General features: G+C 51.1%; 1 protein-coding gene across 1 annotated transcript in view; it reads right to left on the reverse strand.

Moving 5' to 3' along the window:
• Window positions 1-1188: 1188 nt before the first annotated feature.
• Window positions 1189-20274, reverse strand: part of KCNJ3 (potassium inwardly rectifying channel subfamily J member 3) — a 35338-nt gene continuing 16252 nt past the window's right edge. Inside the window, exon 3 of the mRNA XM_071746329.1 lies at window positions 1189-4985. Coding sequence (XP_071602430.1) covers window positions 4402-4985 — 584 coding nt within the window. The 3' untranslated portion in view covers window positions 1189-4401. The remainder of the gene's footprint in view (window positions 4986-20274) is intronic.

The following is a 20274-nucleotide window of genomic DNA, read 5'->3' on the forward strand; positions in this document are numbered from 1 at the left end:
CTGACCTGCTGCAGGCACACAGACACCACAGATCCTCTTGTAGGAATCAGGATGGGATTATTATGCACTCACTGTGGGTTTTCCTACCTGGGTTTGGGGTTCCATCCCAAAGCTGGGCACACAGAGGAGGCAGCACCCCTGGGCATTGCAGACACCAGCACATCCCACCCAGCTGGGAGAGGCCACTGCTGGGGCTGGGCTGGCTGTGGCAAGGACCTCCTGGTCAGCTCCAATGTTTTGGCACATCCAGTGCAGTTCCAGAGGCAAACTGCATCCATGATTGTCATGTGAGAACATGTCACTGTTCTCCTTGCTCTGTGTTAGCACTCCCCATCCCACAGGAGGGAAGGGAAGGGAGCCTTGAGCTGGGTGATTGCCATCACCATCAGCAGGGCTAAACATGGGGCTTCTTTCCACTCATCACCTGGGGGTGGCTGAGAGCATCACAAACAGACCTCCTGGCATGGGAAGGACTCCACACCCTTTTTTTCCCCCCCTTTTTTGTGAGGTGTCAATGTGAGAAGTGCAACTGTGGAGCCCCCATGGCTCTGGGCTCCCAGCTCAAGCCTGGCAGCCAGATGTCCTTTGAAACCCAAAACCCAGCTCTGCTCTGGCACCCTTCACTCAGCAGCCTCTGGAGGGGCAGCAGGTACAGCCAGCATCACACCCCCCCCACTCACCCTTCTGTTATTAGGTAATTTCTAATTCTTTCTATTTTGTTAGCACAGAACATATTTTGCTCACCCTGAGTGCTGACACCCAGCCACCAACAAAGATAAAAAACCCAAACAGGATGATCTGCTCTGATGCCAGAGCTTTAACTCCTGGGACTGGACTGCCCAGATAACACTAAAAATTCCTCCTTCTCCATGCAGAGACAAAGAGAGTTTCCCAGTCCCTGTGCTGCAGAGGAAACACACGTAATACATTCATAAATAACAATAATTATAATAATAATCATCATCATCTTAAAGGTCTTTTCCACCCAGAACAATTCTGTGATGATAATAACGATAATAATAAGTTACTAAATAATAATAAGTTATTTCCACACTCCCCTGAGACTGCAGCTCAGCTAAACCCAGGGGTTGCTTTTCTGCTGTTTTCAAAAGCAATGGAATGACTGCCCTGTGCACACTGCATGAGAAACCAGAAACCTTGAACAAGCAGAGATAAAAGACAAACACATTTAAACAGCACAAGTCTTGAAAGTTTAATACAGCTTGAGATAAAACTGAGCTTGCAGTAGTACTGAATACAAGAGTGTGTCAGTCCGTGTAATCCAAATAAACTTGTCCTTCCATACAGTTACAGACTGCATGCCAGAAAATGCATTTAGTTTAGTCTGACCCGAATATGTACAATTTACAATAGAATTCAAGCATAAATTCAGCAGTAGAGGACACAGACCTGCTGTGCAACCAGGAGATGCTGCTCAGCATCAGCGTTAGGGCTGGGCAAAAAAATGGTCATTTGGGACAAAGAAAACCAAAACAGAACACCACCAAAGTGGCCACGCCAAACAAAACGAAATATTAATCAGAAATAAGTTCCTCAAATGAATAACTAAAGAAAGTTACCACCCCTTTCACTCTTGTTAATGACAGACACACATTGTCACCTCCACACACACAACACCTCAGACCTCAGGTGTCCAGCAAGGACAGGTGCAATATTTCTATTTAAAAACAAAAGAAAACAAACTTTTCAGTTAATAATAACTTAATATTTTCTATGGCATCAATTAAAATAAATCAGGATACGTTCCCAGTGTTTCACATACTTGCAGATGATTTATAGAGCCTACTGAGCACAGAACTTCTCCATCACCCTTTTGTAGAACACATCCCCACTGCTCCTGCTTCATTCAACCTCCTACAGAGCTTCAAACCAAAGTTTCCCAAGAAAAAAACACCCAAGGGCAGGACTTTGCAGCCATCCCACCAGGGGACAGGATGCCCAGCACCTTCTGCAGGGCTTTCAGGAGGGAGGATGCTGCTGGAACCCCACTGCTCCTCATCTGAGGCCCATTGACCATAACAAAAAATCAACCTGACCATGAACCAATGGTGGGAGAGCTGGGCAGACCCCAGGGGGGACCCCAACATCCCCTGGGGGTGCCCCAGCCTTGGAGCTGTGCTTTTGTATAGAGCACAGGAGTGGTGGCAGCAGCACACAGCAGTGTGGTTGTTGGGTCACACTCCCCAGCAGCCCAGGAGGAAGATGACGGTCCCACATCCACCCCAAATAACCCAAAAGGCTTTGGAGGAGAGGCCAGCCTGCTGGAGACCCTTTTTTCCCAAACCAGCCCCATCTGCTCCAGCCTGCTGGCAGGACTCACCATTCAGCTGAAGGTCTATCGTGTCAATTAATGTTCTGGGCTCTCTGGTTTGGCCTTGGTGATGGTTTTCCTCTTGACACCTGGCAATGCTACATGGCTATTTTCACTGCCAGGAGAGAACTGGCAGAAGAGTTCAACGTGGTACAAAAAATCAGCACTGTTTTACAAGACCACCTGAGGAAGTGTTGGCAAAGGGGGAAAAAGCTGCCCAGACATCCCCCTGCCACATCAGCAACAGGACCTGCACACGGGGAGCAAGGCTCACCCCCACCTCCAGCACCAACAGGCAGAGAACTGAAGCAGAGGCCAAGGGTGCCAGAGCATGCAGAACCACACCAGAACCAGGAGAAAGGATGGAAAGAAACCCTGGGAGGCAGTGGGAAGGACTGATGGACCCACTGTGACTTCCAGGGAAAGCCCTGAGCCAACCCTCTAGCCCAGCTGAGCTGCCCAGCCCTTATGTTTACATCAAAACCACTTTTTGCCCCACAGCCCACCAGTGATGGAGCAGGAGGTGGTAGCCACGAGGGACTTCCCAGAGCCCAGCAGGCAGCAGGTCCTGGCCAGGACTGCAGCTCCCTGTGCCCCTCCTGACCCACCGTGTCCATGCCTGGGACCACCCAGAGGATGTCACCCAGGGGATGTCACCCAGAGGATGTCACCCAGAGCCCCCACCCTGGCTGCTGGTGCTGGGGACCCTCTGACTGCTGCCCACTGCTCCATCTCTTCCTCCAAGCAGGAATTCCTGGGAAGCCACCTGACCTCCAACCACAGGTGTCCCTGGGCACCTCCACAACCAACTCCAGCCTTTTGGGGAGCACCACAAAGCACAGGACCGGGGGCACCCGGGCAACACCCAAGGATGGGCGAGGGAAACCCAAAAAACACGAGGAGGGAAGGATGTCAACCCAAACATTTACACAAAGTATTACTCATTTCCAAACCCACAGGGTCAACTTCAGTTAAGAACATGGTTAAACGTTATTTTCACCACAGAGAAAGCAGTAAGGAGGGAGGGCAGCAGGACAGGGGGGCTCAGAACCACCCCCTCACTGAGCCTGAGCAGAACCCAGGCATGGTGGGGAACTGGGGCAGCACCCACAGCACCCACCTGCCTGGCCTCCTGGAGACATCAGGGTGGTTTGGTGTCTGGATTTGCCACCAGCACAGGAAATCAAGCACGTCCTGCTTGTTTCAAAGGGTTTTTTCACATATAACATTAAAAATCATTAAGATTTAAAAAAAAAAAAAAAACCAAAAAAAAAAAACCTAATTGTATCTAAAGCATGAATTTTACTCATTTATTGATTCTTTGCCTAAGGAACTCTTAGTATGAGTTTCTTCTCTAAACAACACCTTAGCAAATACCTTTTTTTTTTTTGTTCGTTTTTTCTGGTGGCCTGAAGGCAGGAAAAGAAACCCCAAGAAAACACGAAAGCAAAACAGAAACCAGCAGTTGGCTTAAGGCTAGCAGGTCTGGTGCTGGGAATTACCTAACACACCTTCTCTGGAGAAAAGAGACACGGGCCAGAAGGGAACATCACCACCCACCTCAGAAAAATAAAACCCCAAAACCATTTTTCCAACCAAATCAGAACCTGACCTGAAAGTCCCCCACTCCCAGGGCTTGCCTTACCACTTACTCTGCAGGAATACAGGGTGGGGGAAGGAACGCCCCTCTCCAGATTTTTTTTTTTCTTTTTGTTTGGTGTTTTTTTTTTTTTTTTTTTTCCAGAATATACAGTATAAATATAGTAGGAGTCATGCCATAAAACTATATGCAAAAATTGCACACTATTATTGCATGCTTGTTGGGATACTACATGCCAGCCAGCAGCAGCTCGCCCAGCGTCCCCTCCGTGGTGCTCCCAGCGCTGCCGGGGGGATGCTCCTGCCTGACCCCAGAGTCTGGCACCCCAGGGTGGGGACAGGACCCCTGTCCGGGGGGTCGGGGACAGGACCCTTGTCCAGAGGGTGGGACAGGACCCCGTTCTCCTGCCCCTGCTGCCCTGCCTCGGGGCAGCTCGAGCCCTACCCGAGAGCCGGCAGCCCCGGGGGGGTTATGTGAACCGATCCGAGTTCATTTTCCTCAGCTTGGGGGGCAGGTTGCCCTCCATCCTCCCACCCCCCGACAGCTTCTGCAGCTTGGGGGGCAGCTCGGCCACGGACTGGCTGATGGGGTCGGACATCATCTTGGTGGTTTTGGACACCAGTTTCTCCTCCGAGTTGCCGGGGACCGAGCTGATCCGCTGGAGTTTCATGGGCAGATCCCCCATGCTGTAGGCCTTCTCCGAGGTGGTGGAACTCATCCTGAGGAGTTTTTTGGGGAAGTCTTCCCTCCCGGTTATTTTCTGCAGTTTTGAAGGCAGCTTGGTGCCCACCTCGTCGAGAGCATCCAGGCCATCCACAGAGTTGTTCCTCTCCTTGCTGTTGCTGACTGCGGGGGCTATCAGGGGGGAGGACATGAGCAGCATCTCCTCCTGCTCCTTCACGCTGTACGGGGGGGTGGGCACCTCAAAGGTGGCGTGGAACTGGGAGTAATCCACCTTGAAGAACCCTTCCTCCAGGGAGATGACCGGGAAGAACCGATGGCCCCAGAGCACCTCGTCCTCTGTGTAGGATGTCCTGGCTTGGCACGTCATCCCTGCAAGGGAGAAAAACTTCCACCAGTTATGGGCAGCTGAGGGGGGGGGGCACAGAGATCTCTGAACAGTTCCACCAGACATATTTTATGGTTTTTAACACATAAAAGATACATGCAGCAGCCATTAAATCATCATCCTCCAGGAGAAAGGAGCTTAACTGTGTGAATAATTCACACTGGCTGTGATGGCCACTCCTGAAGGTGCTGCTGGCAGCAGGAGACACAGGGTCACTGATAACTCCACTAGCAAATTAGCAACAGCTGCTAATTGTCATGGGAAGTGGGACATAGAATCATAGAATCATGGAATTGGCTGGGTTGGAAGGGACCTCAGAGCTCATCAAGTCCAACCCTTGCTCCACTCCCCCCGTGGTTCCCAGCCCATGGCACTGAGTGCCACATCCAGGCTCTTTTGAAATATCTCCAGGGATGGAGAATCCACCCCTTCCCTGGGCAGCCCATTCCAATGCCTGAGCACCCTCTCCAGAAAGAAATTCTTTCTCATGTCCAACCTAAACCTCCCCTGGCACAACTTGAGACCTCTTGTGCCCTCTTGTCTTGCTGAGAGTTGCCTGGGAAAAGAGCCCAACCCCCCCCTGGCTCCAACCTCCTTTCAGGGAGTTGGAGAGAGTGATGAGGTCTCCCCTGAGCCTCCTCTTCTCCAGCCTCAACACCCCCAGCTCCCTCAGCCTCTCCTCATAGGATCTGTGCTGGATCCCTTCCCCAGCCCAGTTGCCTCCTTTGGACCTGCTCCAGCACCTCAATCTCCTTCCTGAGCTGAGGGGCCCAGAACTGGACACAGGACTCAAGCTGTGGCCACACCAGAGCTGACTTGCCAGGATCTTGAAGGATTATGGAGTTCCTCTACATTTTTATCACGTCAACAACTGCATAAAACCCCAGATCCTACACCTTCCCTCTCCATGCCCTGCCCCAGCCCAGCAATGTCCTGGGAGAGACCCCCAGCCCAGGGATCTGCTGGCAGAGCCCCCGCTGCCTCTGAGATCCAGGCTTCAAAAAATTATCAAGGAAGAAGGAATATGCCAAAGAGGCACTACCAGGGAGAGCTGGAGGCTTCTGGAAGAAGTGCTGCTGCTGCTGCTGCTCCTTTTTATTCCCTGTACATTTTTAAATGGTATCTGTGGCAATCTGTAAACAGAATTACCCTGCGGTTTCATCCTGTCACAGCAAACTGGGAACGTGACATTTGGTTTTCCAGAAGTTAAATCTGCAAACACAGCCTCTGCTTGGCTGGCAAGAACTGCTTGAAGTTGGGGGAAAATGGAAGGGAACTGAAGGAGAGGGAAGGCACAGGGTGGTGTGGGGAGCAGGGGATGGCTGTGGGTGCTGACAGACAGACAGACAGACAGACAGACAGCAGGACATTTTCTTGCTCTTACTGCTAACAGAATCCCAGTTCCAGCACAGGGAATTCTATTGCTGATACACCTGAGTTTATCTCAAAACAGACTTCAGAGTTTTCAGCTTTCTCTCTTAGGTGACAAAACCCACAAAACCCACAAATACCCTGAGGCCAAGCAACCCCAGCCCTGCCACAGCCTCTGCCAGGACAGGAGGATCCTTATGCCTGCTTCCCACCACAGCTGGATCTCAGGAAAAAAAATCTGTCCTTTAGGGTAGATTTCCCCTCAGTCACTGCCTGTTTCACTTCTGTTTGCTAAGTGAAGTGGAAGCAATCCCACACACCTAATGGGCTTAAAAAAAAAAAAAAAAAAAAAAAAAAAAAAAAGACATTTTTAGGAAAAAAAACCTAATTGGAGCCAGCACTTCTTCCACCTGTGTCCTCTCCTCCACAGCTTTTGCCAGCCCTACCTTCACCAGGGCCACCCAGCCCTTCCCTCCCCTGCTCCCAAGGAGCCTCATTAGCTAACGAAGCTTCTAATGAGGTTTGCAAATGGCTTGGCCCGGGGGCCACTGTGTACTCAGGAAGCAGCCAGGGGCTGATCAACCCCCCTGACAGGTCACAAATTGCTGGAAATGCAGGAATTCTCTGTACAGGAATGTTGGTGAGCACTGAGCTGGCTCAGTGTCTGGGGAGGGCTCCCAGGGACACTGCCCTGGCTGGAAACCTCTTGGGTGGCTTTTCCCTGGGTTGGCAACACTAAAAAAAAAATAATAAAGCTGTATTCTAAGAGGTGTGCTACCAAAATGCCATGGGGGGTGGAGGGGGACTAGGGATGGGGGGGAACAGGCTTTCAGTAATGCTGCCAGGGCTTGGGGAAGGGGACCAGCACACAGGACCCAGCAGCATCTGCATCATCTACAACCTCATCTGCCCCTGAAGGGATTCAAAAACCCTGCAGATGTGGCCCTTCAGGACATGCTCTGGTCCTGATGGGGAGAGAAACCGTGATGGGGTTTCTTCTGGGCTGATGGTTGGACTCTGATCTCAGAGGTCTTTGCCAAGCAGGATGATTCTGTATGTGATCTGCATCCTCAACCCCATCCTCATTTGGTATCTGCATCCCCACCCACATCTCCATCTCCATCCCCATCCTCATCTCCATCTCCATCCCCATCTCCATCTCCATTCCCATCCCCATCTCCCCATCCCTATTCCCATCCCCATCCCTATCCCCATCTCCATCCCATCCCCATCTCCACATCTCCATCCCCATCCCCAGGAGATCCCACAGGGCAATGCTATGCACAGGACTGGCTGTGTGTGGGGTCAGGCTCTCCCCCCCTGAAGCCCCTGTGCTGTGGGGCTGTTTCTGCCTCCTGCTCCCTTCCCCTGCCATCCCCCTCCTGCTGGAGGCATTCCCAGGAGGATCTTTATGCCTGCTTCCCACCACAGCTGGATCTCAGGCAAAAGCAGCTTCACATTTTGTTCTGTTGATGCAACCCTTGGCCAGCTCACTGGGGAGATAAATACTTGCAGGTATACTACTTTTCTTTAAAATCAGTTTATCTTTTTCACTAACAAACCTGAGGGTGCAAATTATTTAATAGTGTCTCAGGCTGAGGAGCAGTGACTCCCATGCTCCTCCTCCCAGAGAATACCTCTCAGGCTCAGCAGATGATGCTAAGATGCTCTGAGAAGCCCCGAGGGCAAGAAATCAATCATCGGGTTTGCTTTCCAGCTCCACTCTCCTTCCCAGCTCTGCCTTCCCTTTCCCTCTTCCCAGCAAAGCCTCAGGCTCTGGGTGAGCCCTGTGGTGCCTCTGCTGCTGCATCCCTGGAGCAGCCAGAGCAGAACCACCCAGCTCCCACCTCCTCCTCTCCAGCACCAGGGTCACACAACTATGGAACCATTGGGGTTGGAAAAGACCTCTAAGATCACCCCAGTCCAACCATTAACTCAGCACTGTCCAGGCCACCCCCACCCCATGTCCCTCATCCCCACATCCCCAGGGCTCTGAAACCCCTCCAGGGATGATGGGGACTCCAGCCCTGCCCTGGGCAGCCTGGGCCAGGCCCTGACAACCCTTTCCAGGGAGAAATTCTTCCCCAGCTCCAACCTCAACCTCCCCTGGCACAACTTGACTTGTGCCAAAAGTTCCTCTTGTCCCATCCCTTGCTCCTTGGGAGCAGAGCCCAACCCCCCCTGGCTCCAACCTCCTCTCAGGTCATCAGAAAACAATAAATACCAACATCAGAAAACAATAAATACCAAAACTAGAAAACAACAAATACCAAAACCAGAAAACAATAAATACCAAAACCAGAAAACAATAAATACCCAACAGAAAAAGCAGGAGCACCCAGGTGCAGCTCACCACTGACAATCCCTTCCCAATACCCCCCTCAGAGTTATTCTCCACTAATTTACACTGAGATAAACCCAGGCCTTTTCTTTTCATGCAGATGCCCTTTCTTTCTAGACCCTCAAAAAACCAGATCAGCAAAGGCAGAGGCAGGCGTGGGGCTGGGCTGCTGATGGCCACCAACCAGTGGCCAAGGACTCACACCCCATGGGTTCTACCAACCCATGCCAGCCACCCCAGGCTGCTCACATCTCCTCTCCTGTTCCTGTGAAAGGTTTTTCAGGTTTTTTGTGCTTTTTTTCCCCTCCAAGAAGTCACTCATCAGCAGGGTAGGCAGATCCTCCGGTGCCTTCATCAGGCTAATGGGCTGTTAGATCCTTACCAAGCTGTCTATATCATTAATATTCATTTGCAGCATAAATTTTAAACTCTGGTTTGGAAGCAAACACGCTGTATGTAGGGCATGTAATTAAAAAGCCATCCGTTTGTCAAAGTAAAAGGTTTGGATGTGTTTCCCTCATCACTCCCAGCTCTCCTTCCAGCCCCCAGTGCCCTCCTGAGCTGCTCACATCCAGTGCTTGCCAAGCCCTCCCTGCAGGCAGATCCCAACAAACCCCTGAAAAACACCTACACTGCTCCAGGCATTCCAGTAGAAATGTCCACTCAGTGCCCTCTCCATTATTCACACAAACAGAGGCTGTAAAACCTTTGCTGTCCCTGGCCCAGGGCAGGGATTCCCACCCAGGAGCTGCTTGGATACCCCACACCTGCACAAACCTCCTCCCTGCCCCCAGATCATCTCCCCTCCTCTCCTGGAATTATATTCCTTCTGCAGAAACCAGGAGCTGTCTCTGTTTACCAAGTAAAATGAAAAAATAATTAGCTTTTAGAGTAGTAGTATTATTCCTATTCTTATTATTCCTATTGTTGTTGTTATTATTCCTATTGTTATTGTTATTCCTATTGTTGTTATTATTCCCACTGTTGTTATTATTCCCATTGTTGTTGTTATTATTATTATTATTATTATAATATTTTAAGGGCAAAGTTTTGGGGCTATCTCCTCATGGGCAGGGGCTAAAATGCTGTTAAAGGAAAAGCTGGGTTAATCACACTGAGTGAAGAAAGAGCTTGATTTCCCCATCACAAATTCAGATTTTGCTTTTTTCTCGTTTTGTTTTATGAAACTGATGATAGTTTGGAGTGCAATAAAGCTATCTGGCTGCTGCCAGGCTCTGTCTACTTTTGCAGCCTGGTTTTATTTAGCAGGAGGGAGCAGGGCAGCCACCTGCACACTGAATGCTTCTCATCACCTTTAAAGTCACATTTCAATAAAAAACCCTTTTGTCAAAGGGGGTGGAGGAGGGGAAGAGGCATTTTCTGCAATGCAAGAGACAAAAAGACAAAATAGCCTTGGATGTAAAAACTGTAAAAAGGTGCTCTGGGAATTGAGGAAAACACAAGTCTGTGAATTCCAAGCCCTGCCCAAGGCTGCTGGGGATGTTTCCCTGTGTTGGGATGCAGGCAGGGACCAGGCAGCAGTGATGTGGGGTGAGAGAAAGGCACAAAACAACCTGACCTGCAAGGACAAGGACAGCAGAAAAGGCAAGAATGGGGTGAGGGCCCTGGTAAGATGAAGAGAACAGTTCAGATTTTGGTAACAGTAGAAAATCTGGGTTAATTCTTTCTGTGACAGACATGCTGCCCATTTTGTTAGAACCATGGAACCATTTGGGTTGCAAAAGAGTTTTGGGATCACCCAGTCCAACCCTTCCCCCAGCACTGCCCCATGTCCCTCATCCCCACATCCCCAGGGCTCTGAAACCCCTCCAGGGATGATGGGGACTCCAGCCCTGCCCTGGGCAGCCTGGGCCAGGCCCTGACAACCCTTTCCAGGGAGAAATTGCTCCAATCCAGCTCCAATATAAACCACAGGAGGGGGCAGGGTAAAGGCACCTCCCATGAGAGCATCCTGTGTCTCAGAATGTCCTTCTGCAGCCTTCATCCCATTTATTATTGAGATCCAGGAACCCCCCCAAGGGGAGGAGGTCAGAGCTGCCCAAACCAAGTGTTTGTGCTCAAAGGGCTGAGAGCAACCCCAGGGCCCTGCTGCAGACACCCAGGCACAAGTCAGCCCCCAAGTTGGTGCCACACATGGGAATCCCTCCTGTCCCCAAGCAGCAAACCCAGGCTCTGCCCTCCTGCTCCAGCACTATAAATACCCCCTGGGGTACCCAGCCTCTGCTGCTCTCCCAGGAGCTCTCTTGACACTTAAGACAGAGTGGTGACAGCCAAGGAATTTTTCTTATCATCCCCATCAGGATAACTTTTAACCCCCCCTGCATACGTGGTGCTTTCTCACCCTGACGGACCCCAGCGACCCGGCATGAGAACAAACTGTAACAGGGAGAAAATCTCAGTAAAAGCAGGGAGGCACCACCATGGTTACTGACACTGCTGCCACGCGAAGGGATGCAACAGGGTCCTGACAGCTCAGCCCTCCCAAAAAAACAAGAAAAAAAAGAAAAAAAAGGGGAAAAAAATTAAAAAAAAAAAAAAAATAAAAAAAAAAATCAAAGCATCCTGCAGTGCTTGCCCTCCTTCTGAGCACACAGGGCCAGAACTTCAGTTCCCTGAACAAAATGCACACTTAATTCAGTGACAGAAGTTTTTCCCAGACCCTGGTATTTTTCTTACAACCCAAAGCCCCTGTTTCCATCCTGAGGCTGGGGCTGGGATCCCTTCCCAACACCCCCACACAGCCGTGCGTCAGGGCTCCCGCCTCCGAGCAGGGTTTTTTTGGTTTGGTTTGGGATTTTTGTTTTTTTTTCCTTTTTGCAGAGCCATCTGCCACCTTCCCCTTTTTTTTGCATCACTTCCCTCCTACCAGAATAAAGCTGCTGCAGCACCAGCACGGAGGGGCTGAATTCCCTGCTGAGATGCATCAGGAGACCTGCGGGGGAAAGGGATGGAGGAAAGGGAAGGGAGGAGAAGGGGGTGGTCCTGGGGTCCTGGGGAGAGGCAACACACCCACTGCTACAGTCCCAGGCTGGTTTGGGCTGAAGGAACCTCTCAAGACCATCTAGTCCAATCCAGGGAGCAGGTTGTTGCTCGGGTTGTCCAACCTGACCTGGAATGGTTCCAGGGAATGGTTCCACCTCCCACCTCCCTGGGCAGCCTGGGCTGAGGTTTCACCACCCTCAGCAGCAATAATTTCTCCCTTGGATCCAGCCTAAATCTCCCCTATTTCAGCTTAAACCCCCAAGCCCTCATCCTATCACTCCAAGCCCTGCTGGAAGTCTGTCCCCACCTTTCCTTAAGTACTGGGGGGTGTTCCAAGGTCTCCCTGGAGCCTTCTCTGCTCCAGGCTGAACAACCCCAACTGAGAGCAGAGCAGCCCCAGCCCTCAGCCCATCTCCCTGCCCCTCCTCTGGGCTTCTCCAGCAGCTCTGTGTCTGCAGTAAATCCCCAATGGATGGGGCTATTTCCAGGCTGCTCCCAAATGCCACTCTGACATAAAACAGAGCTGTCCCCCCATGCCCTGGGATGCCTGGGATGCTCTCCAGAGCTCCCCTGGCCCTCACCTACCCTGTCATTTCTGCTGATAACACAGTCCTCTGATAACTGCCCTCATTATAACCTTTCCACAACCTTGGAGCAGACAGAGAAACTGCACCACTGGTGCCCAAGGGCACTAAAATCCTCCTGCTCTGGGGACCCAGGAGCTGGGGGTGGTGATGGGAAGGTCAGGATGTCCTGGGTCACCTCCCCACCGCATCAGAAACACCTGGAGACAGGCAGCTGGCAAGGGGACATCCTCACCCCTCCAGTACCTCTCTCCACCTCTGGGCTGTGTTCCTGTAATTATGGGAAAGGGAAATTGTTCCATTTAACTGCTGTCTGCACAGAACTCCTACCACAGGAGAAATCCTTGCTAAAAATAAAAAGAAACACTTGCCAACCAAACCCACACCTCACCACAAGGTGATGCTGGAACCCCCTGACTCTGATGTGACCTCCCCCAGCCCCACAGCCCCATCACAGGGCAGGGACAAAGCCACCACTCTCATTATTTCAACCTGCCCCATCGACAGCAAACTTTAAATTTCAAAGCAAGAAGTTCTCAGTTATCCTTAATTCATTTCAGGATAACTTTCTTCCCTGTGTAGCAGCAGCAGTGATTTCCTTCCCCTCCTCCCCTCTTGAGGCTGCTGCCCCTGGGCTGGGATTGAGGTGCAAGCAGAGTTCTGCAGAGGAATCAGAGACACAGAATCTGCAATCAGAGGAGTTTGGGCTCCAAAGTGCAGCTGAAACTGCAGTGTTCTCACCTGTAGGACAAGATATCTGCCCACTGGGGAGGAAAGGATGGGTTTGTGAAACCAGAAGGACAGAGCAGATGGGCAGGGTGAAGCCTGGGACCAGCCTGCCAACCAGGCAGGTAGGACAGGGGAAAAAAACCCCAGACATTTAAAATAAAATGATTCTCTCTGAATGGGAACATTTTAATGATGAAGTGAGGAGCCCAAAGCCCATCCCTTCCCCGGGAACACACGATTCCTGCAGCAGCCCCACGCTCCTCCAGACACCCACCCACCCACCATATGCTGCTCAGAGTCTGCAGGCCTTGGGCAGACACAGAAAAAAAACATATCTGGAGAAATGTTTCACAGCAGAGACTGCCTCTCTAGGGGGGAAAAAAATTCCTCTTTCTCTGCCTACTGCAGAGCAGCATTTGCTGGTGCCACTCAACACATTTGGTGGAGCTGAGGGAGAGGAGGGAGCACAGCAGCAACCAGCTCCTCCCTAAAGGTTGCACTGGGTGATCTCTAAGGTCTTTTCCAGCCTGAACAAGTCAATGTTCCTCTGATTCCCAGGCTCCCTGCCTGCATCTGCATAAGGGAAAAAGATCTCACTAAACCATCAAGCAGTGACTTATTGCTAAGCTGGGACTCAGGTACCATTCAGGACGAACAGTATCAACAGAAGGCTGAAACACAACAGGGAAATGGTTGGAAATAAACTCACCTCATGCAGTGCTGTGGGTTTAATGTATACATGACTGTGTTGGACATCTTCCCAATCCCAAACATTTAATCAGTTCATCCCCAGGGCTGGCTCAAACCCCCCTGGCTCCTGTCCTGGTGGGGCTCCTGCCCTGCAGCCCTGGGTACCCTGTGGCTGCTTCAAACAAAAAATTCAACCCAGCACCCCCCATACAGCCTGGGAGCCCCCCCAAACCTCACTGCTGTCCTTTCTTGGGAGATGAGTATTTAAAAGCCATGGTGAGGCCCAGCTGCCCTATGTACCCCATGGGTGTGACCCCAGGGGACAGCCCCAAAGCAAGGGGACCAGGGGACAAGTGGCCTCCTGCTTTTTGGAGCCTCCAGCATTCCCAGCTCCATCACCAGCCCCTTCCCAGCCTTGTACAGCTTCTGTCCTGTGTTTAACATGAATGCAGGGTGCTTCAGGCAAGAGCCCTCCACCCAAACACAGCACCTGCCCCCCAGCCCTGGGTCCCAGCTGACAAATGCTCCTTGCTGACACCCCAGGGCCACAGAATTTCCATGGGAAGAGACTCATCAGTGGTGTCAGTGACTGTCAGGCTGGGCTTTGGGCTCTCCAGGTCCCCTCAGGAACCCAGATTCACCCTGCTGCACCACATACATACACAAACACACTATATACATACATATAATATATATATATCTACATATATATACTTTTTTTTTTAAAAAGCCAACAAATTCTGCCCTTCAGCACAGTGCTGTATGCCCCTGGGCAGGACAGAGGCCTCAGAGGTTGCTACAGGGACCTGAGCATCATCCAGCTGCAACATCCAGAACTTCACTACAGCAAAGCCACCACAGCAACAGCATCTGCAGAGCTTTTCCAGAGCAATCTGCAAGAAAAGCATCCGTGCAAAGGCTGGGATGCTTCCCCACGAGGAGCCAACACCCAGGCAGGTGCCTACCCAAAATCCAGCCCCAAACAGTGCTCTTAGCAGCTCCTGCAGAAAAGAAGCCCAGCTGCAGGAAGGCGAGTGGGGAAGGAGGCAGAACATCCCTGCAAAGACACAGTTGCTCATCAGGCTTCATTTCCTGAGAGCAGTTTCTGGTTTCCATGCAAATCGTGTGTGTGTGCACGTCCAGAAATGCCTCTGAGGTTTCAAAAGAAGGCAGCCCCGTGGTGAGCAGAGCAGGTGAAACCCCAGGGCTCCCTCACCCTGAGCTGGTGCTGCAGGTGGAATTCCTATGAGCAGGTCTGTCTGATCCAGCTGGGATTCACACCCTGGGAGGGCAGGTCCCATCCAGAATTCCTCTGCAAAAAGCTCTGCCGAGGTGGGAATCCCAAAGCCCAGTGCCCACCAGTGCTGCCCAGCTGGGAGGGCTGCCCACACAGAGCAAAGGATGCTTTTTCCAGCCATAAATAACTGGAAGGCAATTGCTTTGATTTTCCTAAGTGCCACGACTCTTGTGAGGTCAGCAGGGCACCTCCCCCTTACCTCCCCAAAATAGTGAGCTCTATCCAGCCAAACTTCTAAAAAAAAAAAAAAAATAAAACCACAAAAATCCCAAAGAAAAAAACCCAACAAGAGCTCTTCCTGCACTGTCATTTGGGCTGTTTCCTTCCCCCTGGGCCCTGCCTGTGGCTGAGCTCTGACACAGATGCACTCACCCCCCCAGGTGCTCAGGTTCCTCCTTCCTCTGCAGCATCACCAAACCTCCAGTAAAAATAAAAACCTCCCCAAACTAAAGCAGGACCAACACTTCCTGGGGCAGGGCAGGAGCAGCAGGAAAGGCTCTGAGTTACTGAATGCCTTTTCCCTCACCTGGACAGGGGTTTACACACAAAGCACGAAGAGGATAACACAGGAGAAAATCTCCTGGGATGTGCACAGGGGTGAGGCTGTTCCAGCAGCCAGGGAAGGTTAATTAGGGACTCTCTATATTTCTATGTGCACCCCAGGAGAATAAATAAGCCCCAACTCAAAGCTGTACTGTGCAAATAACCATATGCCTGTGAGGAGTTTCTAATTTTGTGTACAAACCCTTTTCCTTGCATTCTGCTTGCACTGATGTTAACTCTCACTGGGCTGGTTTGGAATCCTCCAAGTCTGGGCATTTTTTTCTTTTGATGTTTTGGGAAAAATGGTGACATTTCTTTCTGAATGTTTCAAAGGTGAGTCAGCATTCCTGAAATTTCCTTGTCAAATGTTGTACGGTATCCTTTTCACTTCCCATCCTAAATGGTTTTGTTCTGGGAAAAGATTTTGCCCACAGCTGCCAGAGAGACCTAAATGGGCAAGGGTGAGATGGAGAGAGGATGGGAGGATGGAGGGAGAGGACGGAGGGAGAGGATGGAGGGAGAGGACGGAGGGAGAGGATGGAGGGAGAGGACGGAGGGAGAGGATGGAGGGAGAGGATGGAGGGAGAGGATGGAGAGAGGATGGAGAGAGGATGGAGAGAGGATGGAGAGAGGATGGAGGGCAAGAGGAGGAGCTGGATGGGCAAGATGGAGAAGGAGGAGGAGGAGAAGCTGCTGGAAAATGCTCAGCTCACCAACAAGAACCCAAAAAACCACCACTGCCATGGAGTACCCTACAGAAAAACACTCCTCCTTCTCCCCCCACCCCCATTTCTCCCTCTCATGACACCATTGCATTCAGAAATCCACTGCACGGGTACAGATGGTGCCCTCCACCCCCAGCACTGCCCCCCAGGTACCCCCCATCAGGATGGAGCAGCACAGTGTGGCAGAGAGAAGACAAGGGACAACCTTGTTTGGTGGGGAATGCATTAAGCTGAGAAAATAAAAATGAAACAAGAGTTTCCCACCTGGACGCACAGCCTGGCACCCATTTTGTTACAGGGTGCTGACACCACCTCAGCAGAGGTGATTCCTGCCCTGGGAAGGGGGGGAAGGATGCCCTGCCAGAGCCTGTTGCTGGGATCTGCAGCTCTGCTCTCCCCTCCTGCAGGACTTGCAGCTGCAAAGCCCTTCCCAGGTGCTCCTAAAATCCCAGAGAACTGCACAAACACAAAGTCATTCACTTTAATCACTCTCTAGGAGAAGTCCAGCTGCACCTCAGACTCCTGGCTGCTGGCCAGAGCTTTGTGCTGATGGGATCACATCCTCTCCAGACCCTATTTCTTCTCCTTTCCATCTGCAAAGTAACTAATAGGACTTTTTTGGGGTTTTTTTTTCTCCTCTTTCTCCCCCCCCTTTTTTTTCCAGGGCATTACTCTGTGCACTGAGGGCTGGCAGCCCACTTTTGCACACACTTCAGCCATTCTCCTTCTCCCTCTAGAAGATGCAATGCTCCTGAGAGCCCACAGTGAGTCAGGGTCTGTCTGCTGCTGCTTTCCTGCTGCATCCCTCCCACATTCCGGGCTCTGTCCCTGTCCCTGCCCCTCAGGGACACCCCACAGCTCTGGGGGAGCATCCATCATTCCATCACCTCTTCCCCTACCTGAGCATCCCTCAGCAGCCTGTGTTCCCTGCTCAGCTTCAGCTGTTCCACACTAATGAGCAATCTCAGCTCAATTAGAAGCCACTCAGAGCACAGCTCCAATTCCAGGGAGTTTTGCTGATGCCTTCATTCCAGTGCAAGCTCAGCCTTCTACAGCAGCCCCTGCTCCCCTCAGAGCGGGGTCCCTGAGCCACAGCACCCCCAGAATATTGTTTCCCTTCCTGCAGCTGTTGGTGACACCTTCACAGGGGTAAGACCCCCCCCAGACCCACCCCGAGTGGAGAGCTGGGATGGGTCCATGGTGGAGCAACCAGCCCCCTGAAGCTTGTTTGTCAGGCAGGTTTTAAAGTCTTCCAGATTAAAAATAAATAAATAAATACTTGGAAAACAATTTTTTTATGGTGCTTGGTGTCAAGCATTATCTGAATTTTCCAGTTTCCCCCAGTTTGCCAGCTCTGGCTGCACTGGGAGGAACAGCCACAAGCACGGCCACGCCGGCCGGAAAAGAAATATTAAATACAAATCCCTGCTATTTCATCACACAACATTAAGTCAGCAATGTTCCAGGGTGGGAAATTCCATCCCCTGCACCGTGTGAATTTGAAAGCATCTGCAGCATCAGGAGGGAGAGGAGCAGAGCCCCAGCCAAGCCCTGGGGATGAGCTCTGTGTCCTGCCAGCTGCTCACAGCTCTGAGATGGGAAGTGTCACACTGGGGAATTAAAAAAGCAAAAAAAAAAAAAAAGGGGGGAAAAAAGAAATGAATAATTAACAGGGCAGTGAGGGAAGATAGTTATAAGATAGTTCTATTTAGAGAGAGGCTGCAGGGTCTGCTTTCTGTCAGGTGCTGTGCACCCTGAGCTGGGTCAGGTGCAGCCCCATGGCCACCAGGGCTGCCACACAAACACCAGAGCAGCCTCCTGAGGGGACAGAGCCAGAGCCCTTCCCCAGGCACCTGGGGATGAGAACTCAGCAGTGATCCCCTCATCCCCTCATCTTGCTTAGAAAAGAGCTTTGGGATCACCCAGTCCAACCCTTCCCCCATCCCTGCCCCATGTCCCTCATCCCCACATCCCCAGGGCTCTGAAACCCCTCCAGGGATGATGGGGACTCCAGCCCTGCCCTGGGCAGCCTGGGCCAGGCCCTGACAAAAGACTCCAGAGCCAATTCTGTGTCACCTGGAAGGTGACAAACTGGAGACAAGGAACAAAGAAGAAAAAAAACCCCAAAACCTTTGCCACAGCCCCACTCTGGCTCGTTGCCTAAGTAAGGGAGACAACCAGCCCTGCTCAGCTGCCCACAGGGGGTTGTTTTCATAACTGGAACTCATGTAAATATAAATAGTACTTTAAGGGCTACAAAGCATAAAAATTTCCAAGACCAACGTGTCGGTGAGCTCAGGAATAATTCCTGTGCCATGCATTACACAACTTGCTGGAAAAGGAAGAGCTTGGGCAGCAGTGCATGAGGTGGGAGGGAGATGCCAGCTCCCAGCTGTAGTCAGACATTAAAAGCTCATTTTTAGTATTCACCCCTGTGGGCTACAGCTGTTTAAATGGGAAATCCTGGGGGCATCCACTGCCACTTGGACACCACCACCAAGTAAAGCCACTGGAGACCCCCCCTGCCTGTCCCTGCCTGCATCTCACAGGACATCCCACCACATTCCACATCCCCACACCTACCAGCTCCCAAAGGATGTCCTGTGCCCATGGAGACAGCCAAGCACCCACTGCCAGCTCTGCCCCAGCCCTGCAGACCCAGCCCATCCTCTGACCAAAACAGCAGCAGCAGCCACAAAACCCTTCTGGAATCTTTTCCCTTTAAATATTAAGGCACAGATGGATGTTTCTTAGAAAGCATCGCTGCCCCTGGGGCCAGAGGCTGTTCCTATATTGCCCCACCAAGGTCTTTGTGCATCCCAGGGGGTTCAGCTTTGCTTTGGGGAAGTGCCCAGGATGGAAGGGCAAGAGGGTTCCCTACCTTTCACTCCGAAATGAGTGGTTAAATATCAGGCTATTGTTTTCCTTTTAAAGCAACAAAACCTGCTGGAGCATCCCAGGAAATCCCCCATCCCATCGGCAAACAAAGGGGAAATTCTGCTCCAGGGCAGGAGACAACTCTCAGGATTCAGGGATCCCCAGGCAATGAGGGGACTCTTCAGCAAGTCAGACATGGCAGGAGATTGAAATTGGGTCAGATTAAGAAAAACAATCCCTTTCCCAACATGGATTCCACCTCTTTTTGCTGCATTTCTGCCTCCAAGAGCTGCCTGTGCCAGCCAGGACCGTGCACACCAGTGCCCAACCCACCACATGCAAACTTTTTTGTTTAATTAATTAATTATTTTAGCCAACAACTTGCCAAAACTTATTTTTCCTCCACGCAAAGACAAAGCAACCAAACCCCAGGTAAGCCCTTTGGAAAACAAACAAACAAAAAAACCAAACAAAAAGTGTCCTTCAGCATTCTTGAACACAGAACTGACATTAAAATAAATGTCACGCAGAATAAAGCCCTTCTGGGGTTTGCAGAATGCTGAGGGGAGATGCAGGGATATTTAGAATATTGTGGTTCTTTTTTTCCTTGGATTTCAGTTCATTATTTCTTCAGAGGCTGAGTGCATGAGAAACCACCCAGGGGGGAATATTTAGTTTAAAATCCCCCACTGTGCAGTGCTCCCAATAAAGAGCAGTGAGCACAAGGGTATCCAGGCCAAGGAAGAGGTATCCATGGAGAAGTCAGCTGGGCATTTCTGCCAGGTTTCATGCAGACAGAGCACCCCAGGTATCCTGGTGAATACTGTTTAAACAATAAATAAATAATACCTCAGAGGTGTCAGTTGGCTGCTGGCAAAAACCCCTGACAATATCATTAATGATTTATTGAGGATAATCACCCAGGGAAAGTCATCCCCAGGGTCTGATCCTTAACCAAGGAGAGGAAATAATCCTCGAGGTAACAGCAGTGGCTGAGGTTTCAGTACAGGAGACAAACCCTGTAAATAAATGTCTGCAAAGCAGAGCAGCCCCAGCCCCTCTGATGCTCCTCAGCACCCTGGGGACCAGAGCCTGGAGGAGCTGCAGCCCTGG

Source organism: Heliangelus exortis, chromosome 6, assembly GCF_036169615.1.
Source record: "Heliangelus exortis chromosome 6, bHelExo1.hap1, whole genome shotgun sequence".
In the NCBI taxonomy this organism is placed as follows: Eukaryota; Metazoa; Chordata; class Aves; order Apodiformes; family Trochilidae; genus Heliangelus; species Heliangelus exortis.